The following is a 25,854-nucleotide window of genomic DNA, read 5'->3' as shown; positions in this document are numbered from 1 at the left end:
TTCCATCCAGACTAGCAGAACAACCTCACTTCTCCTCTGCCATGCTCTTTCAGTGAGCTCCTTGAAATGACTGAACCTTCAGGGACAGTCCTTAACTAATAACACACCAAGGTACAACATGAAGGTGTGTAATAAGTAGCTGCTGTTGCTGCTAAACTTTAAGGTGAAGCAAATTTAGAAATAACTCTCCCATTCCTGCTTGAAGTCAGATTCCCTGAGCATTTGCTCTAGGTCTGCAATTTCAATGTGCTTTATCTACTCACAGAAGGATAGAAAAAAAAGAAAGGCATTACACATTCCAAGCTCTTATTAACTACAAAGTAAATAAATAAAAATTCTAGAACTGTTTACACTGTTTCCATTTGCTATAAGTTTGTGAAAAGGGGACAGCTTTGAATGATGTCCTTTAGCATTACCCATCTCCTTCTGCAGCAGTCAAAACCTAATTCTGCAGAGTTGTCACTTGTAAGGTTGAGATTTCTCTTGTAGAAATAAAATGTGAAACAGACACTGAGATAGCAATTGGGGCAGAAGCTCTCTTAGTCTGTGTTCTTGAGGCTGAAATTTCCTCTGATATTTTCTTTCTGTGTTAAGAGTATAGTGTGCTATATTGCCATTCATGAACAGGGATGGTTGGGAACATTTGCAGCGCAGAAAAAAGCTTATTCGTTTATTTAATTCTCTGGAAAGCACAAACTGAATTTGCAAATTGATCCTCAGTTTTTTGAGTTGAAAGAAATAATTCAGTTCAACATTCAAAGTAAGAAATAAAAAATAAATAATCATGTAAACAAAGAAAATGAACTTGTGAATGTACAAAGAATTAAGCTGGTTAGACGTGAAAAGCTGTACAAAGTTTTTGGAAGCTGGAAAATGTCATCCAAAGAATACACTATGAAGAAAAACTTCTGTATGGGAGGCAACCTTCAAGGTGACTTTCAAAATTGCATTTCCTCTTCTCATTGTTAGTCTCTTGTATATTTTCCCATCTAGAAACAGATTATTATCCCAGGCCAGGCTGCCATCTGTGTCCCTTAGGAATGGGCAAGCAGCTAGGATGGTAAGGCTGGGCCCATCACTGCTTAAAATGAGGTTCAAAGACCAGAAAAAGGCTCCAGGAGGTTCCTTTCCCGCCTCTCCTCTCCAGTCACACTATTTCCAGCATCATCTCTCCAACAGACAGCAGCCTGCTCAGTGTTTTTGATGGCTGCTTTTCCCTTTTTCAGAAGGAGCTTTTACACCATCCTTAGAGATATCCAATCCAGAACCTCTCAGAGCTGCCCTCCCTTGTAGCAAACCAAGAGCCAGGGCTTACACACAATAGTGTATGGTTAAGAAAAATAAGGATAAGTCCTGGAGGAGACCCCAGAATCCTCTCATAGCATCCTTGCTTTGTATCCTCTTATTGGGATACCAGACATCTACATCCCCAGCTCTGAAAGTCTAGTGAAAAGTGGAGAAAGATTTGGCCAAGTCTAAAAATCTTAGATTATGTGCTGACTTCAAAGGAGAAAGATGGATAATAATGAAGTGGTGTGGCCAAGAAGTCCTCTGATGCTTTGTTATTTGCAAGTATGATATCAGTGTTAAGAAGGACAGAGTCTGTCTCTGATTAAAAGGTGCAGGCATGTGTTTGTACGAACACACACACATGGATATTTGTATGCATGAATGTGTGTGACTCCATGGAAGGATAGGCAAATGCAACTAAACCCTGACTCTCCTTAATTTTTCCCTTCCCATGCCATCACTTCCCCCTGTACTGCCTTTCACTTTCCTCTGCTCCAGCTGTATCTCACCTGGCTTATGAAGATTGTCCTCACACCTGGTGCCCACCTTCCCACACTGCCCCTTCCAGACTCTCCACTGAGCCCTCTCAACCTAACCTGGGCTGGTTTGTGCACCATATTCCTCAGCTCCTGCACAAATCCCTTTCATTTTACTCTCTGCTGATACCGGAGCACCTTTCCTTGTTGGAGAGAGCCAGCTGTGCAGGTGACAGTCGCCTCCCCAGCCAGCTGTGAGGATGGCAGCTGGCACCAGGGCTGGTGTTGAGCACAAGGGACACCTCCCAGAGCTGTGGTGTCCCCAGGGGAGCCTGGCCCCAGGACTGGCAGGAGAGGCAGCTCCAGCACCCCAGTGCCCTGTCACAGCTTTCTGGTGCCAATAGGGCTGCGTGTGACACATCACCCATGCCCTGAGCAATGAGAGCTCATCTGAGTTCCCCTCTCCTGTCAGGCAGATAAATGCCAGGGATAGAGGGAGCAGAAAAGAGAACAAAGATTTTTATAATTTAGGGGGTTTTTTTTCCTTCTTTTTTTTTAAATTAAAAACTGTTGAGTTTCCAAAACAATTCTTTTCCACTTTGTTATCTCATGGGATCTTTTGGTCATTGTGACCCCGAGAATGTAAAAAGTTTCTTTTCCCAGCCCAAGCGCTTGAAGAAGGAGTCAGGGCTCTTCATTTCTCGGTCTCAAGGTTGTTTATTGTATCTTATCTATAAAAAATTTCTCCTGCCCAGCCGAGGTCCATCCAGCAGGACAGTTCCAGGCACTCTGCCTGCCCCCGGGGTGCTGTTATGTCTTGATACTAAAAACTACGTGTGCAATGTTTACAATTACTTTCCAATACCTATCACCTGTGTTAGACAGTGAGCTTCTACTCTAAACCAATCTAAAACTGCCAACATCACAGCAGAAGATGGAGGCCAAGGAGAAGAAGGAGAAAGGCTGGACACACCCAGTTCCCTCCATCTTGCCCCCTGAACCCCCGTTCCAGAAACCCCAAAATCTACTTTTCCACCCTGTGATAACTTCACTATTATTCTACCTAAAATTTTGTGTCTTGCTAATCTTCATCTAAGGTTGGTAATTTGCTCCACGGATCATAATCAAACCCACAGGTGTTTTGGGCTCCATGCCAGGGTCTCTGAGCCCCCTGGCAGCGGTCTTGGCTGCTCAGGACAGCCAGAGGGATGTTCTGGGTTCCCACAGTTATCCATATTCACCCTTGTTTTATCCAACTGCTTTGTCTTGTATCTCTCATCTCTGTCCATCCCCTGATGGCCTTTCCCTGGTGCTTTGATTGAACTACCATTTTAATTTCACATTTAGCTGAGGAAAATGATTCCAGTTTGAAATAGTTATTGAGAAACATGAACTATCTGCTAAAAGAATATAATGTTTTACCTTTTGGGTATAATATTATTTTAGCAACTTTTATTTTATTTCCTTAAACACTAATTTTTTTATTTATCTTTTTTGGTCCACAACTTTGATGATCTTATAATATCTATCTTGAAATATAAATGTTATGCTAAAAGCTACTAAACTAGGGAAAAGAAGAAATGAAGCAAATAGAAACAAAAACCCAAGGGTAATTAGCTATTAACATAGCACCAAGCCTCATCAAAAATTCTGTGGAGTTATATGAAATGTAAAAGTTTAAAAAATGAAAACAGAAAAATGGGAGGGAAAAAAAAGAAGGTAAAAGCATAAGAAAGCAGTGAAATATGATGATTTAAAAGTGGGAAGTAGCTAAAAAGTGGCTGATATTTTTGAGGCCAGGTTTGACATGACTTAGACTGGTAAGTGGGAGTTATTGGTTTATTTAAATAAATTTTTAAAAAATTTCTGGAGGCAGCAATGACTCTGTGCCTTGGTGTCCCTCAGCAGGCAGAGTGACACCACTTTCAGAGCCCTTTTCTACCACTGAACAGTTGCAGAGACAGAATAATATCCCAGCAGGAGCCCTAATTATCCCTCCCTGCCAGGGCTCAGGTGAGATTACCTCCAGCCCTGCAGAAGGCCGAGCAAATCGCTGTGCTAACAAAGGGAAGGGACCAGAAATCAAACTGGCACCCCCCAGGCCTGAATGTGCTCTGAGGGCTGACAAGAAAAGAGCTACAAAGGTGATGAGGGGCTGGCTATTGTGTAGTCCTGGGAATAAGAGGGTAAGACAGGCATGAGAAGGGTTCAATCTTGTAGAGGGCAATTGGATAACACTTTCATTTTTTAAAGCATACCCATGTGACAGCTTTCAGACTACAGTCCTGGACTCAGGGGCTGCCTGCCACTTGATTTACCCTCAGGAGAGCTTTCCCATTGTGCCAAGAGTCTGCAGGTGCTGCACCAGTGCTGGCTGCCCCAAGGCTGGCCAGTGCTGTTCCACTGCTCTCTTGGAACTGCTGCCCTGAAGAGAACACACCATCATGGTCATACCCCTAAAATCATACCCCAGGGCTGACCAGTGCCATGTCAGAGAAAGCTGTGATGAGAAGGTAAAATTCACAATTAAAGCTAAGCTATAAATGACACCTTGAACGCACAGGGCCAAATTAAAGCAGTTCAACCATGAGCAACCTTAGTTTGTCCTCCTGCCTCATGGACAGCACAGAGCCACCCTCAGAACAAGGCATGGTTCAGTTTGAGCAGAGTTTCTGGAGTCCTAAGGAAACAAAACCACTGGAGCTAAGCACTGGCACTGATTTCAAAGTCTGTGTGTAGAAGAAGTCATTTTTAAGTAGCATGATTAGACTAATTAAGTTCTTCTTAGGTTTTAATTTGCATTTAAAGGATTTGATTACCCACTAGTAAGAAAAGAGAATGATTCTCTTATGTATTTTATGAAAGTTTGTGACACAATCTGCTCTCTCATGTTTACAAATAAATAAAAATAACATACGTAGAGTAAATTATGTTTCATTCTGTATCATTGCTATCAACAGCAGGTAAGTAACAATGCTGATTTGTGTTTCTAATAATAGCATTATCTCTTACTATGATTTCATTCCTACAGAATTCAGTTCATAAATCCCTGCTGTACCATTTCAAACTCTGTGACCAAGAGACATAATCCATTTTTAATTGCAATTCAATTACCCCTTTTTTCATTAAATTAAGTTTGAGCTTCAAGCACATGACTACTCTGCATATGAACAGGGATACCTTCAAAAAGAAAATTCGCAGGAGTTTCTGAATAATGAGAGTTTGCCCATAGGCTTTTTGTGGCATAATACATTGCTGTTAACATAATTCTATTAAAACTTAATATATAACAGTATTTAATATATAAATTAAATAATAAAAATTAAAATATTGTCAGAAGATTATGTAAATTTGCCTTTTGTCTACTCACTCTGTTTTTGGAACTTCTTTTCTAAGCCAGTAGAAATCAGATTGGGCTGCATATTTGCGAGTTTGCAATACATTGCCAAAATAATCACTTTCTGTAAACTTCAGCTGTACCAAGAAAGCACAGACATTTTTAAAGCATGTCCAAAGAAACAAAAGCTGACATAAAACAAGCAGAACTTTTATTTTATACGAGATAATTACCTAATTTTTTTGCGATTATCAAAGCAAGTAAAATTTTCACACTTGGTAGGAAGAATAAATATTTTATGAGCTTAGTTAAAAAAAAACAGTGGCTGAACAGATCTGCACAAGGGTCTGGAACACTGGGAAAACTCTTCATTGTGCAGAGTGCGGCTGAAGGAATCATAAGCACCCAACAGTGCATTGCAGACTGCACATTTCCATGGCTATTATTAAGAGAGCCTCTTTCCCAGGAGGAAGTCGGGTTACTTTTATTTTTAAAAGTGCATTTTAAAACCACTTCCAACAATGTAATGAAGTCCCTTTTTCAGTTTGCTTTACATTTTATAAAAAATACTTCATATTCTGTGCCTTCTGAGAGTTCTACCCCATTAAATATTTACAGCCATAGGGCTCCATGCTTCCATAAGTTTCCAAATCTAATAGCATTCACACACACAAAACTAAGCAGGCAAGGAAAAGGGATGTTAATATGTTATAAATCCCTTTCATCAGTTTAAAACAATTCTAGGATTTGCGAGGAAGTTGCTCTTCAGATGTAAACTTTGGTTTTGCAAGCATGATTAACAAGTATTTTTCACCAGCCATTGCCACTTATCTGAGCAAATAATGCCATACTCTGAGTGATAGAGTTGGTTACATGCTCTGTCTCATTGCACTGTTTTCACTGCATCATCTCACCCTACAGCTTCCCTGGACAAGGACTAGGCTGGTGGACATGGTTCTCTATTTAGTGTTCGTTCAGGTGCTCTGGCAATGACGATGATGGCTCTTGTATTTTACTGCTTCAGGATTGAACTTGTATTTCTGGTTTGCCTGTGACTTTCAGTAATACAATTCATCAAATGCACGCCACAGTTGGAAAGTAGTAAAATCTACTATTATTATTATTATTATTATTATTATTATTATTATTATTATTATTATTATTATTATTATTATTGTTAATCATTTGCCTTCCTGCCTTAGTTAGGTTGAACAGGTACTGGGGCAGGAAGGAGTCCCCCCACAGTATCTTTGTCCAGCAGGCAGCACAATAGGCCTATACATTGGTCATCTGGCATGATTACAATCATCAATTGTAAATTAAATTCATAGCCTGTAGATATGAGGAGAATTTATATAAGGCATTCTAAATTGTGATATTCTGAGGTAAATTGCATTAGGCTTTTTGAAAATCATTATTTTGAGAAAAAATTCTTTTGTTTTGTTCCATTTTTACAACTACATGCAAAATCATTACAGTGCATGCTTAACCTTTAAAATGCTTAATAGCAGGAAGGTTCTTGGCACCCAGGCAGACTTTAATCCCAGCAGGCCTTATGATATCGCTTAGATACAACAGCATTGACTATTTAGATAAAATTTAGAGGTAGCACACTTCAAAACTAAAATAAAAATAACCAAGCAAGCATGCCAAACAAAAGACTAGCTTTGACTTTAGACAGCAGCAAAACAGAGCAAAGAATGGCTGCAATAAATGAATAAAGCTGCAAGCCTGACACTTACTGTTTTGATGTCTTCATTAATATATGTGTCATTCATTATAAACTGAGGGTACCCAACTTTCGCCATAACTGCTTTTGCCTTTGAAAAAGAAAAAGAAGAAAAAAGGTTTTGACAGATAAAACCACTTCTCAGCATACAGCTTTTTTTCTTTCTTGCTCAGTTTCCACTTGGTATTATTAAGCTTTCCTGGAGCCATCCTAATGTAACTTCAAAGCAACCTGCCTACAAGGTAAACTTGGTGCCACAAATGAGCTCGGCATCACAAGGCAGAGGGTCCAGATTCTGCTGTCAGATTATCACAGTGGGTCTGTCACTGCCTGCGGAGCTCTTGCGTACTTACAGCAACGTGTCTGAGTGCAAAACCTTAACAGCTGATTTTCCCTACAGGGTTTTGTGCTAATCAGATGGTCAAATGCCTGTTTGTACACTGTTTTCCAAAGGACAACAGGAAATGGCCTGTTTTGCTATGGCACAGTAGCTGGTACACATCCAACTGCTAAAACAGATTTGATGCACAGATGTGAATCAAGCTTGATCCCAGCAAGTGCAGCCTGGCGTTTCCACTGAGGGCCACTTCCATTTGCACCTGAGGATGGGTCCTGTTCTCAAGGACACTGTACTTTCTGAAAACCACAGGACTGGTCTGGGTGTAGTTATCCAGTTTCCCTCCCTTTCTTTGCAGTCTTTACTCTTTCCCTAATGCCAGTAGAGGTGTTAAAATAAAACACTTCAATTTTCATTAATCCTCTTTCAGTTGTGATTTGGTCCCAGCATTTATGCACAACCTGTGCAAGTAGTCCAGTGTGAAGTAGCTGCAGATGAGTATTCTCCCTTTGTAAATCATGGTGTGAGTTTATAAACAGCCTTGGTAATGTCCTCACAAAAACATCTGACACCCAGAATCTCTGTGGAAACAAGTTTCCAGAAGAAAAGCAGAGGTACACAAAAAGATAAGATGACATACCAAGAAGTGAAATGTGACAAGTCCATAGGATAAATTACAGCTATGATGGACTAGGTTAGCACAAAACTTTCATTTTTTGTATTTTCATGATGCTGAATATAATTTCTCCATAAGTCTTTGGAATTCCCTCCATTCAAAAAATGCTCCTCTGTGGTCATCAGACTCTGATGTCAAAACTCAAATGAATATTGCAAGATATGAAAAACAATAAATGATTGGCCTTTAAACCAAATACAACCGTACCAATCCTGCATTCTGCTCTCTATGAGCAGGGCCTGGTCTTTTTTAGGGTCCAACAACTTCTATTCCTTTTTTGCTTCAAAGACTGACTGCTTAAGGGAAGATTTCCCTTCCTCTACACAGCCTTTCCCCTTCTCCCACTTCCCAGCATCTCAATACAGCAGGGCCTCCAATACAGCAAAACGCAAAACCAGCTGTTCCACAACTTTCAGAAAAAAGGTGACAGAGGATTGCTTCCATTTAACCAAAGTCATCCAGTCTCCTCTTTTATTTTTCAAGAAGAAAAGCCTCTTTTCTTCAAACTCCTTCAATTTCTCAATCTCACTTCCAACCCAAAGTCATAATCCTCCATTTGTGACATCACAATTAATTGTGGTTGAGATAATTAAGATGTCACAAACAGAAGATAACAGCTTCAGGTAGGAAATTAGCAGCAGGAGCAGACAATCTCTTAAGCAAGAAAGATCCCATTGTCATGCAAATTGCCCTAGTAATAAAAAAAGCAATGGAAGAAAAATGCTGAATGGAAAATATGAAATGAGCCAAATTAACTCTCAACAGAATGTTTCCTCACTTTGCCAGAAGGTTCAGCAGTCTTTCATGATATTTTAAAGGCTGTGATGGGGAGGGAGAACAAAAAGCCAGAAAGGGAACACAATTCATCTGCAAGTTTGTATGTAATCAAGAGTGTCTAAATTTTTCCTGGTGGTGTTGTTGGGTCCAACTGACTGAACTTTGCAAGGAAACAGAAAATTTCCTTTACCATTTCCCATGTTTCAATACTAGTTAAAACTAGCTTTGGAAAAGGAAAAAGCAAAACCCAACAGTTTTAATTTCTGCTAAGTCAGATATTTAAACAAATCAGGTGGATCTCAAATGTTCTGCATGAGTTCATCATTTGCTTTGTGACTTTCACATTTGATGTTGTGAGATTGAGATTTCTAAGCATGAGAATAAAATAGTCAGACACTATGGAGATTTTTTTATAAAGTCTATATAAAATCCTAGTAAATAATGGAGTGTGTCTTGAGATTTCGGAAAGTGACCTCAAAAGGTAATGCTGCTTTTAGTACTTTGATGCTTTGTATGTCTAAAGCTGACTGTATTCTGTGAGATAGATAGATAGATAGATAGATAGATAGATAGATAGATAGATAGATAGATAGATAGATAGATTAGATAGATAGATAGATAGATAGATAGATAGATAGATAGATAGATAGATAGATAGATAGATTGATAGATAGATAGATTAGATAGATAGATAGATAGATAGATAGATAGATAGATAGATAGATAGATAGATAGATAGATAGATAGATAGATAGATAGGACAGATATACAGACAGACAGATAGATGATAGATAGCCAAATAGATATGTAGATAAGGGGGAAATGTTATATTATTGCATTTGTTAAATAAAAGGCATTACCACAATATGTGTGGTTTAGAGATCTGAGCAAGTAAGACAGACAAAGCTGATGCTGACAGTGAAGGATGTTTGGCTCTTGGCTAGATAAACTTTCCTATAGCCAAAGTAAAAGTCATGAGAGAACATAGGAAGCATTCTGAAGTCCTTGGGAATTCCTCTGACTGGGATTCCTCCTAGAAGCTTTGCATCAGGTGCAAACCTTTTCAGCAGAGCGCAGCACAATTTATTTACACAACTGAAAAGTTAGAAAGTCTCACATTGAGAGCAGGTTTCTAAATTTGCATGTTGGAAGTTTTGTTTCTGTGCCTATTTTTCTGTTCACTTGTGTAATATTTAACAGCAGTTGGGAGATTCCTTATTTATATAGCACAAGGAAGTAGAAAACTCTTCTACAGCTTGCTTACTCTTTGATAATGATGTCATTATTTTCCCCTTGATAGGATTAAAAGTATGTATAAGAGACCAGCCTTCCAGGAGGCAAGCACAGGGAGTCAAATGAAATGTGACAAATGTACAGGAACCAGCCATGTGGTAGTTGCACATGAATCCCCCATAAATCCACCATGCACAACTTTTTATGGTTTAAAGGCTCATTTCACTCCTCTCTCTAATTTGCATATTAAACAGCCATGTGTGCAGGAAGAAAAGAGGCGCTGGGGTGCTTCCCCCAGGCATCATTAAGCGCTCAGCTGAGTTGGGCTGCTGGGTAAATTAAGGAAACTATTGCTGCAGGGTGCTTCAGGGTAAGTCATGACAACTCCTTCCTATCCCAGCAGCCAGGGAGAGCAGGCTGTGAGGCAGAGGAGCCAGAGTGGGACTATTCCACCACCCCTTGTGCATGGGAGTTTCCCCACTGACTTCAACACAGCCAGGATTTTACCATCAGTGTCTTTCTGTCACAGGCAGAGCATTGCGAGTCATTTTACTACACAGACAAGATAATAAAGGAGCTTTCACTCTGCTTAACAGCCTGCCAAAGTGGGAATGCACACGTGTTTCAGTGCTCCAAAGCAGCCCAGTTCCCAGCCTATTCAAATTCTCACTTGACAACCAAGCATGTGAGCATCCTGAGAGCCTTTTTGCCTCTCAGAGTATGACTTGGATATTTTATACAACACTAAATACTGACATATTTTACTTACTGTAAAGAGAAAACAAAACAAAACATATATCTCACAACAAAGTTTCATGAGTCTGACAGAGATCTTCTGTATATTAACTTACTCAATAACTTTGTGAAGATCATTTTTAAGCTTCTAAATATATAAAAAATTAATACAATTACAGTTCACTGAAAAATTAGCATGAAATACATTGTGAAAGCTAAAATCATTCATGGCAAAGTAATGTTCCATTTAATTACAAAGATTAATTCAGCCTTTATATATGTGCCCAGTCTTTTCATTTTTCATTGAGAACAGGTGATTCAAGAGCCATCTGGTAATACTGCTGCATAAATATCACTGCATCTATCTAGGGTTTACGTATGGAAAAAATAGGAAAATAGAGTGGTGGATCTTGGCAAAACACAGGAAAGTTCCATCACAGGGCTAAAGCCAATCCTACAGAGGTCAGTAGGAAATCACTACTGACTTGAGTGAGAGATGGACTGAGCTCACCTTAATGATGCACAGTATTTCCTTTGTGGGAAAGTGAAATATCAGGGATTTTCACATTGTCAGCTACAATGGAAAGTGAAGTGGCAACTCAAACATGAACACTTGGCCTGAAATGACAATTTTTAACAGTACTTGATCTGCAGTGAACTGTCTAATGCATACTCAAGAAGACAGATTATCATTATTTATTTTTAAAACTTAACGGTCCTCTTTTTGTTGCATAACTGTCCTCATTTTGTTTTGCCACAATAACAGAAGCTGTGTAGACTTCTCAAGAACTAGTGTTTCATTTAATAACAATTCACATATCACCACTTCACACTGCACCATAACTATCCCCTCTGCATTACAATAATTGTTTTGAATGCTCTAAAATATTTGCTAAAATAATGAAGACAAAACACAGCTATCATTCTATCTTTGTAATAGCTTGAGGCCAAGGTCAAAGAAAAAGTAAAATAAATAATCAAATGACTTGTGTGAATAATGACACCCATGTACGCATACAATGGCTTTCCATTAAATACACATTATGGTTCCAAAAGTAGCTGAGTCCATTTAACAAATTTGTGATGCCAAAAAAAAGTCCTAGTCCTTGTCCTTCTTCCCCACTCCTCTCAGCTCTGTCCATAGCTCTTCTCATGCTGCCTGCGCCCACAGCCTCCAAAGGCTGCCTCAGCTCCTCGACACCCCTCTCTGTGGGACCACCTAACACGCCCATAACACAGCAGAAATTTAACCAAGCTTTTCCCCAGCCTGTGATCAGAATAAATCAGAAATTTAACCAAGTTTTTCCCCAGCCACATCACTGAGCTGAATCACTCACTCACCACATGGAGACCCAACAAGTTCTGGAACTTTTACAAGCCAAGTGCTGGGGACACATGATGTGACAAAGTGGAGACGGGTTATGTGATACAGTAGTTACCTCCTTCTCTGAAAGAGCTTTTGAAACCAAAGCCTCACTCAAAAAACTTACTGACAAGACAATACTATTTAGTACACTTAAAAATACCATACCATACCTTATAATCCTAGGAAACAGAGAGGAAAAGGGACACAGCAATTCCTAAGACAAGTGTTCATTGAGATTATATGTTCAGTATTAGTATCTACTATTCAGCAAGACAATATTATTATTAGATACCATAAAGTTTAAAGCATCTAAAAGTTTAGTAGGACTACCATGGACAAAAGAGTCAGAAAAAGCAACAATGTACAACAGTGCTACTCTTTCCTGTTCTAAATCCATTCTGGCTCTCTGGAATACAAAGATTCAGTCATTGGTTCAAGCACTGTGACGAAAGTTTCACTGGAATTAACTTTTCAGTTTAAACTAATACCACATTAATTTTAGTTTTTTTAAGCAATAGAACTGGACAAAGTCAGAGAAGGTGTGAAATTAGATCTTTATTTCAGTCTTACTTCTATAAACATTCTAATTGACTATGATATTTTCATAAGCACAACTCCTCAGTTCAATGCAACACTACAATTAATAGACTCAGTCATTTTTTCTCCTTCCACCAGAAACTCATTCTGCTGCCAACTTTGCTTTAATTTAGCTGAGGAAAAAAATTCTTTGTCCATTTTATTTTAATTCCATTGTCCACTTGCAACCTCTGTGTGACAATTAGCATGATTCCATTATTTTATACACAGAAGAGACATATATTCTGTCCTTCACAAATAGAATATCATATCTGCAATACCTTTCTTTGTGGCACACAGAAAATCATTTCATCTTTGAAGATATAAGTGCACTTATACTGCAGACCAGCACAATTGAGTTCCTGACACAAGATATGTTTAACTGATAACTATTCCTGTCCAAAGTACCTGGGTGAGTTTTAAGGGTCTTTGGATTCTCAGTGGAGCTGGAATTGTGCCCATGGGCCAGAAGAAAGGACGATGCCCAGATATGCAGAATGACTCAGCTGAGGCACCACCAGCAGTGACAGCTCAGCTCCAGTGTGGGGGTTCTGCACTGGATTCCTCCCTGCACACCTGGGGATCACTTGGGGCATGACTGCACCAGGGTGTGTGCAGAGCTGGGAGCTCTTTCAGTGCACTTCAAACAAGCCAGAAACGAATGTGCTGTGCTCTGAAGGCACAGACTGTCATTATTATCATGCTGATATAGATGTAGATACAGATATAGATACATGCCCCACTGTATGTGCTGGTAAGCTGCCTTTGGTAGGACTCATGCCAAGCTAGGCTTGGACTCTTACTTAGCATTGTAAAAAACCATACTCCTCCTGCCTTTATTTTCAGGCAACATTCCATGTTTTCCAATATAGTTATCTCTGAAAATCCAACAACCAAACACACTCCCCATCTCCAAATTTAAATAAAAATTTGAAAAAATTAAAAAGCCACCTTTGGTTGGTCTTTGTCACATTGATGAGCTGCAAAAATTATTATATTCAGTTTTCTATACAAATTCCTTTCTGGAAGTGAAGGAACTCCTTCACTGCTCACCCCCAGAGCATCTCATGAGTTGATTCAAACTCCCATTTTCATGTCACCTTTTGCTAGAAACACACTCACTTTAATCAAAAAATCTTTTCTGCTGTTTTGTTTTAGCTCAGGGCAAGCAGCAGGCTTAAGAAAACCCACTGTGCTAGCAAAATGAAAGTTCACAGGGACCCAAGAAACCACTGTGTGCTGAGATCTCTGGCACTGGACATTGAGAGGGGCAGGCTCAGAGATCAGGAAAGTGTGAGGAAGCTCTCTCCCATCATAACTGCATCAGATATGATTCACCACAGCATTTCTTCTCCAGTTTTATGCAAAACTCTGAATAACCTGTTCCAGAAAGGGACAACTTCTGACCCTAGTCTCTGCCTGCATCAGTTTACATTCATTTAACATTTTCAAGGTTAAGCAAAGGTTGCTGAGCACTTTTTTTAAAAATAAAGAATAGGATGTGAAAAATTCCCTTTTCATTTCTCATTTCTCAAGTGAGCTTCGGCCACAGTCTTGATGCAACTGAGACCAGACATGGTAGAGACCATTTCTAACTTCTCCAACTGAAATAATGACTGAGAACTTAAACACCAGGAGTACTCATGACTTGCATGTTTAATCTCTGAAGAGGAATTCCTTTTGCTTGAACAGGGACCTGACCAGCACTGTACCAGTAAGTGTGTCACTCTCAGTTGTCCATGCCTTGTAATATATGGGGGGAAAGCAGATGTGTACATAATCAAATACATAGGCTGCAGAACTTAGAGAAAAAAAATATTCAGAAAATTCTCTACTCTCTACTCAAGATCAAATTCCTCTCTATTCCAAACCTTTACATATTTTTAGTTTTAAATAAGTTATATCTAGATATTTTCACATTGATGATCCCATATGCAGAAAACTGAGCACAAGACACTTCACAGCTCCCTCACAAATGAGAGCAGCTGAGGAAGCCTTTATTCTTAGTCACAGCATCCTGGCCTCTAAAAGGCCACTAAAGGAACAAATTCCCGAGTCTGATGAGCTGCTTGTGGCATGGTTCCTTTACAGGTAAACTCCAGCAATGCCAGTACCTGAAGCCATTTAAAATCTCACAACTTTGCTTCAGACCCCAGTGGCTGGTACAAAATCTGAGCAAGCTGGAGTGCTGCTGGCTCACACACCTGGTTCTGTACAGCTCAGTGCCCAGAGTGAGGGTCCATGGTGGGGTCCCAGCCCACAGCCCTGCTCTGCTGAGCTCCTCACCCACTCCCAGCCAGCAGCAGCTCTCCTCAGTGGGCATTTACAGCAGGGGGAGATCACCCCAGCCAGGAAATGCACCTTCATTGCAGAGAGCAAGGCAATGCCAAGCAGATCCCTGAGCACGCCCTTGTAGACTCCTCACACTGAGAACTGCTCTCCTGCACCTCCATATCTGCTACTGCTGAGCTGGGGATGGACTACACTGTCTTTGTAACTGTACCTCTGCAGGAAACAGGTTCACTTGTCCAAACAACAAAGATAGTGAAAGCTAAAGCTGAAACAATCCAAGACTTCCAGGGGTGGTGGAAGATCTCTTGCTCTTTGGAAGAATCACTCTGTCATTTAGCACAACAATGTTTTCATGTTGTGTTTCTGCCATAAAATCTTCAGATTCACCCTGGTCCCTGAGCATCTGCAGGCGTCTGTCCATCTATCTCCCTCCTATTTCAAGCATAAGATTTGTCACAAGTGTTTTGATATCACACACTCATTCTGGCCTTATGTAGTCATGGCTGAGTCTGAAAAATGACAGCTGTGAGATCAGGGTTAAATACAATTTCCTCTCCCTTCACCTGTTTTCCACTATCTGTTTGCACGGTGCTCAGGTTATTAATGGAACTGACATCCCTGCACAACTGAGTGAGCAGTAGCAGCAGCCAGATAACAAGGGAGAAGCTGACAGCAGCAATCTAACCCCAGAGATAAGAGATAAGTAAACATGCCATGGCTATTAGTTTCAGCTCTGGCCAATGGAGAAGAACATCTCCTGTGGTTACTGACCAGGAAGGCCAGATCTTCCTGTGAAGGTTAAATTAAATTCAGGATGTGATAGATTATTCTTAGAGTTCAAAAATTAAAGTTTGTGATGGGAAATAAATATTTGATGTAAAATGGATAAGAAAGAAAAGGGGATGTTAATCTGATAGAAAGTGAAGACCTATTTTTATTCAGAGAAAAGCATGGAACACTTCTACTCTAGAAGAAAAGTACCATTCTCTGTTTCTTCCAGGTTAAAAAATGTTACTCTAAAAATTGGCATTTTCCAAACAGATATCTAAGGAATGGTGTAGAAGTGGCAGCCTCAAAATCCTGACCAAATTCTAAACTAGGTAAACAGCACAAATTTTCAAATCCCTTACATCATGTCTGAGAAGCATCTACTTTCCTTACATCTTCCTATTGAGTTGTCTCCTTCTTTTCATATGTCCATGCACATGGTAGAAGGAGGAATGGGCTGTTCAGCCTCAAAAAGGGATAACTGAGAAGGAACCTCATCAATGCCTCTGAGTATCTGAATGGAGAGTGTCAGAATATGGAGCCTTTTGGATGTTCTTCTCAGTGGTGCTAAGCAGCAGGACAAGAGACAGAAACTGATGCACGGGAAGTTCCACCTGAACATGAGGAAGAATTTCTTCAATGTGAAAGTGACCAAATACTGGAACAGATTGCCTGGAGAGGCTGTGGAGTCTCCCTCACTGAAGATGTTCAAGAACCATCTGGGCACAGTCCTGTGCCATGTGCTCTGGGATGGCCCTGCTTGAGCAGGGAGGTTGGACCACATGACCCCACTGTGGTCCCTTCCAACCTGAGCCATGCTGTGATTCTGTGAAAGATGAGTTAAATCAGGAAGATAAACCCCTAGTGATGCACAAAGGAATTGCAGACATATTAGAAAATAATTTAAATGTGACTCTGCCTTTTCCAAACTTCAACACATTCCAACCTTGTGAGGAGATTTGCTCATTGCTCCCTGCAATGCAACTACTACAGGCAACCAGGTCCTCGAATTTTTTGCACCCAGACAGAGACCTCCCTAATTTCAGAATGCTCACTTCCACAAAGGAGAAGAGTAGCTAAGGTTTAATTGGCACTCAACAAAATACACTCTCCAATTGAGAAATAGCAAGGTTGTTTCAAGAATATCTGAATCAAACTTTGCAGTAGAACCAGTAAATTAGAAAGTCAGCAGTCTCCCCTATAGGCTTTTGAACAGGAATGAATTGTCTAATTGCAATTAGAGTATTTGGAAATTTCCCCTGCTTTTCTTAGTTCTTCTGAAGTATGTGTAGCAGTTTCTATGACTGCTCTGAAATAGTCTTATACTTTGTGAAGTTCTCTGACACCCTTGAAGCAAAGGTATAGTCATCTTAAAGGAACATGTAAAAGGTGTCCAAAGCAAAACCAAAGGTGTGTCCAACACCTTTGGTTTTGAAACTCCATCCCTCTCTTTTACCAAGTATTGTTCTATCAGTTTTGTGTAGGCTTTCATTCTAGAAATAGCCATTGGAATCAGAAGTCCTGAGTCTCAGGGCTGGTTCCACTGTCATATTTTTGCATTTGTCTTAGGATGGATCCACAGACCCCACAAGACTCAAAAGGCATTTCTAATTTTTGCAGAGCACCCAGTAACCACTTTCAAGACTGGATGATTTGTCATCTTTGTGCAAAGTAGCTTGGCATTAAGTAAGATTAATTTCAGCTCCTGAAGCTGTGGTGCCTGGCCCTTTTTGTCTGGGCTTGCCTCAGATCTCAATGAAATGTTATATTTCAGAACTGTATTTAGTGCATGCCTTGGACAGGCTATGTGAAGAAAAGCAGGAGGCTCCTTTCTCCCAGTATGTATTGCTGTGCCAAGACTTTAGCACAAGAGTGAGCACAAAAAGAGAACAGGTGATGATGATTCTCTGGTTTCTGCACTACCATAACACAGGAGAAGGTGACATTTTACAGTCAAGCAAAAAGACATGCTTTTTACCCACAGAGCACAGTGAGGCAGTGGCACTCATTGCTTTGGGAAGTTGTGGATGATGAAAATTGTTGTGGGTTCAAAAAGTCAGTAGACAAACTCAGAGGAGGAAAATATGAGTAAATACAGAGACACCACTTCTGGCTCAGGAAGCAAGTGAGCTGCAGTTTGTCAGAGGCCAGGAAAGGACAGTGGGAATGTGTCCCTTTATGCTTGCCCTGTCCTTGAGTTCATCTCTAAACATCTGCTACTGTTTGGCCACTGTCCGAAGCAGAGCCTGGACTCTGCTCTGAGCAGTAAAACTGTCATGGTCATGGTGAAATCACCCAACTGTGAGGAGACAGAGACCAAGGAGAACAGAGAAAGGGGGTTGTGGCTCAGATAAGTGACTGCAGGGCTGGACAAGGCCAGCAAGTTCTGGCTGGAAAAAAAATGGCTTCAGTGGGATAAACCATGGACACCCACCTCCTTTAAAGTACCTATACTTTGTAAAATCAGGGCTTGTACAGATGGCTCTTGATTTCCTAGGGCCCAAATTACACTGTGTTGTCTAGGGAGCTTTGTAGTTCTCTGAAGAAGGAGAACAAGCCCTGTAGGGTAAACAAAGGTACCTAACACTGCCCAAGAGAGCCACCTATAGCTAGGCACGGTCCTGATGTTTTCCTGTGCTCCTCTTAACTCAGTTTTCAGACTCAGAGATGTGGAGAAAACAAATGTTGCATATACAATTTAGAAATAAAGCAAAGCAGCAGGCAAGTTCAGGAGCCAAATGATTGCACAGTGACCTTGGGATTTGTGCTCCATGACTTAAGGAGGTTAATAATGTTACAGAAAAATCTTACTAGAGGAAAAACAAGCTCTTTTTTGGCTTATAATCCATGCTTTAAAAATAGTACTGCAAAGCAAAAGAACTAACTTCCAAATAGGAAGTTATTCCTGTGCCATAGCCTAAGAGGATCTTTTACAAGAGACTTGGAGAATTTAAGAAAAAAGTCTTTTTTCAAGCCTCCAGTTAAACCCAAGAACAAAGGACATTTTAGGAAGGAAAAATAGTGATTAATAAAATAATGGTTCCTGCCCAGGAGTGGGAATAGTTTAATATGTCAGTGATGATCTTCCATTGAATTATCCTTTGAAGAGCAGAAGCAATAAATTACCATTTTAAAGAAGTGAGCCCTTGTCACACAAGTTCTGTCAATGGAGTTTCAGTTGTGGGTTCCCCCTTTCCCCTGTGGCCCACCATGCCAAAACACAGATGTCAAGAGCATTCAGCCACCATGGCTGGCTGCATTCTGCACCTTCACTGTAAGGGAAACCAAAGGGTGTCCCTTCTCTCCTCCATCCCTACAGAGGCTTTGACGTGGCCATGGGTAATTCACAGAACATGCCTTTGAAGAGCTTGCCAGAGACACCCTTGGAGCTGCACCCAGTTGAATAATTTCTCTGTTCTGCAAATGAGGGCGAAATGTAATGAGGGAGACTAAACGGGCAGGAACAGAAACCTGTTTGGGGTGTTTGTTTGTTTGTTTGTTTATCAGAGCATTCCACTGAAAATTCGGGGGGTTCACAGACATACTTGAAGCAAATTTGAGATGATAGTCAAATACGGTACAATAAAAAAGGGTTTGAACAGAGCAGAGGAGTAAGGACAGGAGAGAAAACAGCAGCACAGCACAGAGCTGAGCGCTTCTCTCAGAATCCGAGCTCCTTTGGAAGCAGCGTGAGCTCCATCCAGAGAGCCAGGTGAGAACTGCACGTGAAGGCAGAGCCACCTCGCCCTCTTAGAAACCTTTTCTGTGAGATTGGCTTTTAGATGGTCTGGTTTAAATTCATCTTTCCATCACAGAAAGAAAGGAATGGAAGGAGGAGAGAGGTAAATTATTAGATGTTATCTCATTGTATTGTTTTGTTACAAAAGGAATGTCAAACCTTAACTCTAAACTATACAACAGCTGAAGAGATTATTCTCAGATATCAAGGCTGCAAGACAATTGTTCCCTGTGTCACATGGAGTAGAAGATTTGATCCTTTTAACATCAAATTAGTAGTGTCCCCTCTGAGTAACATAAAACAACAGGACAGACACAAAGAGTCACAGATGGAGTGAATAGATAGAGCTGACAAGCTGCCTAAAGCAAAATTCACCAATAGTCTCTACCAGAGGGTCCTTTGTAAGTCCTTTGGAGGTCGATGGTTCCTTTGATTGCAAAGAGTCAGGCTGACAGCAAGGTTTACAAATTTGGCCTCAGCCAAGCACAAAAGAAAGGAGGGTATCAGTCAGAAAACAGGAAGCAGTGAGTATCTGAATCACAGAGAGGATTTGCAATTAATTCTCTTTCAAACCTGCCATGTCCTTTACATTACAATGTTGTCATCTAAAGATACAATCACCACAAGACTCTCTATGCTCATTGTCCAGACACCAAGATCCCATACTGACCCTCTTTTTCTTTCAGGAAATGAGTAAAAAAAATTGTTAATGACCCAAATATGCCTGGAATTAAAGAAAAACTAAAGGAAATGAAACAGATCACATGGAGCGGGCACAGTAAACAAAACCACCATCAGGTTTCTGCAGTTAATTTCTTTTCAGAGCATTTGAACATTTCAAGAATGAAATGTGATTAAAAATACAGAGGATGAGCAAAATAACTGAATCAGTCATTTCCATGTAGGATACAGTTCTGCCATGGAACTTAGGGCAGAACCTCCAATCTGCACTGCTACAAGGGACAATGTGACATTTACTGATGAAAACATAAATGACCAAAATATCCTTTACCTAACTAATAGCATCCTTTCTTTACTTAATTGATAGAATACAATTAGAACATTTTGGCTGGAAGGAAGAACATCTTGTCCAACAGCCAGACCACCTCAGGGTGACCAGAAGTTAAAGCTCAAGGTTAAGGGCATTGTCCAAATTCTTCGCAAACACAGGTTTGGGCCAACAACCACCTCTCCAGGAAGTCTATTCCAGTGGTTGACCACCCACTTGGTAAAAAATAAGATTCCTAATGTCCAGTACAACCACTCCTGATGAAGTAGCTTTGAACTGTCCAAACTGGGTGCAGCACTTGCTGTCACTGGACCCCAGGGAGATGAGATCTGCACCTCCCTCTCCACTTCCCCACTTCAGGAAGATGTAGAGGTGGCCCCTCTGCCTCCTTTTCTCCAAACCAGACAGCCCCCAAGCCCCCAGCTGTTTCCCTGCACCCTCTCTCTCCCAATTTATACTTGGTTCCTGGTGTTTCTGCATCCTGGGTGCAGAGTCTAGCATGTGGATGACATTTATTGACAAAGAAATGCAACTTTTACAGATCTCTACATTAGAGTAATAGTGGGGTTTTTTTAACCAACCAATCTCCCTCATAAAATTCATGCTTGTCTGTGCTGCTTTATTAAAGCCTAAGTATTGAAAAAGTAACAGCAGAAAGTGCTAGGCTCATGAGATTTAATTAGAACAGTGTAACAGATTTTGAAGGTTCTGCTGTATTATGAAACTTAGATTTCCCCTGTGAATTATCTGACCCTACATGTAATGAATCTATTTCTTGAATTAAAAACATGCTCATCCAAGAGTTCCAGGACAAACAGAAGATCTATCATTAACAATAAGTAATATTTAATAAACATACACTCCATGCCTGGAAATCTACCAAATGTCTCTCTAGGCTCTTTCCTTCCAGCAAGCAGCTATTTCTGAACTTAAACTTGTAGACGTAAGTCGTATCACGTAATTGTTGCTGCAGTATCTAAGGCATTACATAACACTCGTGTCTTACAAGTTTGACTTTGTCCCTATGTCAGCAAGCTATGAAATGGTTTTTCAGTTCAGTGAGAATGATTTTGAACCATTGGCTATACATTTCATAGTACTATGGCTTGTAGTATTATTTTTCTTGTACTTATGGAATTTAGTTTGTCATGTATTTTTCAGCCCAGACTCACCCTCCTAAATTCAGAACCTTCAATGACATGTCTAAATTGGGAGCAAAGTGCCATGTGCTTCCAAAATCTGTCAACAGAGGGAAACAGCCATCTCTACCTTCCAGAAATCTAGCCTACCTTCTGATGAAAATCCTCCTTAAAATGGGAAAGGGAGAGCTTTTTTTAGGAGTTCACTGGGTTTTGGCAATGTTTGTATTATTTCCCTGCTGAAAGGTAGGTAGCAAATTTTGAAAACAGTACCTAAGCATGTTGTTATATAGAAATATCTTTATTAAGGAAATCATTACAAAATAATCCTGCTCTTATTTTGCATCAATTTTAACAAATATCTAAATTACAGATTATTATATTTCTAATGGTATTTCTAGCAAAAAAAAAACGTGTAACAGACAGGAAGAAGTAATAACTGCAGCCAATTTACCACCAGGTTAGCAGGAAATAAATGTCATTTCACTATTGTTCTCTTGTTATTGAGTTTATTGGTGCATTTATGCAGCTCTATTTCATTTGCACATATATGAATAGCACTGCTTTATAAAATGTAAATGGACTGCACATGGAATTTAAATCTTTCCAATGATAAAATTCCTCAACAGCCTTTTCATTCGAATTACTAAAAATTTTGAAGTCCGTGTTTGCTTTTAAATTAAACACTGCTATTTTTATTCAAGTACAGAGAGCAGGAACAGTTCAGCTGCACTTGCCTGTCAGTTTATTCAAAGAGGGTGCTTACTAATTCACTGATATCCCATTGCCTCGGTAAATAAGGACACAGACCTACACAACACCCTCCACTTGTCTTTTTATACACCCCCTCCAATTGCTGCTCTAGGGGCAGGGCTCTGCATCTGGACAATCTTCCTTTCCACTCATCACATGCTGCAAATGTGGAAACAGGGTGAAAAGGAGGTTTTGAGTACATCCTCCAGCCTTCACCTTTGCCTCCTGCATTTTATTGTGACTTTATCTGAAAGCAATCAGGAGCACTAATGCCATCCTTGATTATAACACTTCATAACTGGCATTATTCTGCCAGGAAATGGATGTTCAGCTGGGATCACCATTATGCTCTCAAAAGACAGTTCTCAAGTTAGACCTCCCTCCACAGCACAGGAAAAACTGTGAAACCTGAATTATTCTCATATCCCCTTCTAGGCTAGATCCTCCCTCTTCACAGCAAATACTCTTGACTGTCACAGGTGTTTCAGGCACTGTTTTCTGTCTGTACATTGCTGTGTCCCTGGGATTCCAGTCAAGGTGAAGACTTTGTCAAGAAAAGCCAATTCTGAAATAAGCTCATAGTCTACATCAGCCAGAGCCAGATTCGGAAAGGTGGATGCAAGGAAAGAAGAACAAGGTAACAAAAATAACTTCAGCAGAGAAGCAGGAGCTCAGATGGCTCCACATCCAGAAAAACAAATGTGTCCCTTCACAAAGAAAATGATCAGTAACTGGAACTGCAAATACAGTGCATGGCATACTGTTATCACTCAAGTCAAATCTTTATCATAGCAGGATTTTATTTATACAACATTTATATTTATTACCTTCTCATGAGCTTTTCTTTTTGTTTCAGAGTCCATCCAGTCGTTCTCCTTTTCTAACATGTCAATAAAAGCCCAGCGAATTCCTTCAGTCAATTCCTCCATCTGCAAAATATTTAGTAAATCCCTCCCCAGTAAAATATATCATGGCAGAATCATTGTAAGGAAAGTTTTGGTGTGTATAGGAGTGATAGATTTGTTCAGACTACAAATAATTGCAGATCAGATGGTATCTGCTCTCCTTTCTTGAAGGCTAATTTCTGATTTCTCCAGTAGCAACACGCTTCTTCTGAAGGCAAGTTTTTTCCATCTTCTTTCCCTTCTGGCATCACACACCCTGTTCATTGCTGATCATTTCATGTCATATTTGTGAGAATACCCATCTTGAGATGATAAAAAACACTGAGAGATTTGCAGTCCTTTGGGGAGATTTCTGTGCCTTGGGTTCTAGATCACTGGCCCATGCAGAAGGAGTCAGCTGAAAGGCATTTGCACAAATAAAGCCTTTTCTGCAGAATGCCTGTGGCCTGGTTTGGTTTATGTGAGACTGAGACACGCCTTATTAATACTGGCAAAGAACTGAATTTGGGCTGACAGCATCATGATCCAAATACAAGGCAGTATCCAAATATTTAGCCTGTATTTAGCTGCATTTGTGAAGCATTGCTACCCTTTACTTACAGCAGGGAGGGAGACCCTGGCTCACACCACTGAGCAGCCTTAGCTGCCTCTGTGGTCCTGGACCATAAATGACAGCTTGGATCTGGGCAAAACTGGGAAAGCCCACAACCACTTCACCTCAGCTGCTTCTTCAGACACCCCTGCACAGCCAAGACCGCATCTCAAGCAAGTAAATAATAATAATAATAATAGGACTGTTCAGTGAGCATGCACACTAAGAAAACCCTGAAATGACAAAAACTAAGAAATATAATGGCTAAGATATGCATTATATGAGTCTAAAGAGCTCTCATTCCTATGGATCTGTCTGGCAGCCCAGAAGTGTATGCAACCTGCTGTCTATTTATGTCAGCAGATGAACCCCACAACAAATAGCCCTGGGAATGCTGTGAGAGTGAGGCAATGAGAGGGATCCAGCCACTGCCTAAGTCCTTTAGCACAAACCAGAGTTGAGACAGCACAAGACATGACAGATACCCATTAGATGAAGACTTATTGGAACTTTGTGTTATCAGTTATGTTACATTTGAAAATAATGAAAATGTCAAGCAGCAGAGATTTGTATAATCTTATTCTATAAATCTAATAGATCTGAAATGTCATTAAAAGCAGGGACTAAACCCTCAAAAGTAACATTTCTTTTAGCTAAATTGTCATTAATGTATCAGGCAAACATTTTAATGTGGAACTGTCCTTTATTTGTGGTGAAGTGAGAAAAAATGTAGCAAAGTTCCTTGGATTATTCATTTTTTCCCTACCCATTTCAAAAAACATTTTCTCATTTTTAGAGGCAATATATGGGTCAATGAGAGCAGGTCTAGCATTAACCATGACTAAAGAGTAAACATTCACAGTAAACCGCATCCCAGGAAATAGGGTAACTTAAAGATATTGATGACAGAGCACTGATTCAATTAACTTTGTTCACTAATGAGGTGAACTCCCTGTATTTGGAGGTTACAAGTTCAAACTCAAGCTCTGCAGCTGGGCCCTGGTGTATACTTAAGCTTTCTGCAGCAGCTGTAGCTGCAGGGGGCAGGGGCAGAAACCTATTCCTGCTATCAAAGTTATTACTGAAACTGCTCAGGCGTAACTGTAAAAAACACTGCAGGCACTCTGAGTTAGAAGCAGTGCTATATTTAGACACAAATAATGTCTTTCTTGATAAAAGAAGTATCTAAGGTATGAAACATCAATCACAAAACACGGGGTGGGGGGAAAGAATCCATATTATCCGTAAGTCAGAATTTGCTTAGCATAGACAGATATATGCCATAAGCCAGAAGAAAAAAAAAAAAAAAAGAAAAAAACCTGTACAAATAAGAGTGCTTTACTCACATGCATTCTTACTGCTTAAGAAAGAGAAATAGAACTGAAAACCACTGAAATGAAAATGATAACACTACAAATTATTAACTTGAAAAGTATACTTCGAAATGAAATGCAACGAATTTCATCTGTATGTAATTTTATCTCCATGGGTTTTTCATTTTAAGACTGAATGTTGTGACCTAGACTATGAATTTTATATGCATTTCTCACTATGGGTGCTACTGCGAATTCAGACTTCATAATTTTCCAAAGCTTTGGTCTAAGAGGAATGTGCATACTAAGAAACATTCTAATTAACTTGCATTTCAAGAGAAACTCTGCTCTATCTGCTTCTCATAATTTTTCCTCACACATGCAAATATGAAAAGTGTCCATCCCCTCCATATAGTGTACATTTCTTATACTCCTACTCTTCCCACTTATCTGTGCAGGAGAACATACTGCATATGCCTGGCATATTTTTGCCACAAAATGGCCAAATAGCACATTACAAACTGGATGTTTTTCCAAGGAGATGGAAAAACTGGATCTCAGAGAGGAAAGTCCAGCTGAAGGCAAATATGAAAAGAAATGCAGAACCAGAGAGGGAAACAGATGACAAAGATGTGGACAAGTCAAATAAGCATGTGCTTTCTAAAATGGGATCCTTCCCTGTGAAAGCAGTCCAAGGGGATAAAGTCAAAGGGGCAAACTCAGGCTACTGAGCCAGGGCAGCGCAGGGCTTCCACAGAGCTGCTGCTCCCAGCACAGGGTCCCATCTCATGTCTCCTCAATGGCTGTGCCTC

General features: G+C 40.1%; 1 protein-coding gene across 1 annotated transcript in view; it reads right to left on the bottom strand.

Moving 5' to 3' along the window:
- Nucleotides 1-25,854, bottom strand: part of PHEX (phosphate regulating endopeptidase X-linked) — a 94,822-nt gene that overhangs the window by 26,708 nt on the left and 42,260 nt on the right. Inside the window, exons 12-14 of the mRNA XM_058018462.1 lie at nucleotides 23,060-23,161; nucleotides 6,846-6,923; nucleotides 5,137-5,240 (exon numbers count right to left, since the gene is read on the bottom strand). Of these exons, the coding sequence (XP_057874445.1) occupies nucleotides 5,137-5,240; nucleotides 6,846-6,923; nucleotides 23,060-23,161 (284 nt within the window). The remainder of the gene's footprint in view (nucleotides 1-5,136; nucleotides 5,241-6,845; nucleotides 6,924-23,059; nucleotides 23,162-25,854) is intronic.

The sequence above is a fragment of the Melospiza georgiana genome, chromosome 2 (assembly GCF_028018845.1).
Source record: "Melospiza georgiana isolate bMelGeo1 chromosome 2, bMelGeo1.pri, whole genome shotgun sequence".
Classification (NCBI taxonomy): domain Eukaryota; kingdom Metazoa; phylum Chordata; class Aves; order Passeriformes; family Passerellidae; genus Melospiza; species Melospiza georgiana.
This window is presented reverse-complemented; position numbering and strand designations above follow the sequence as displayed.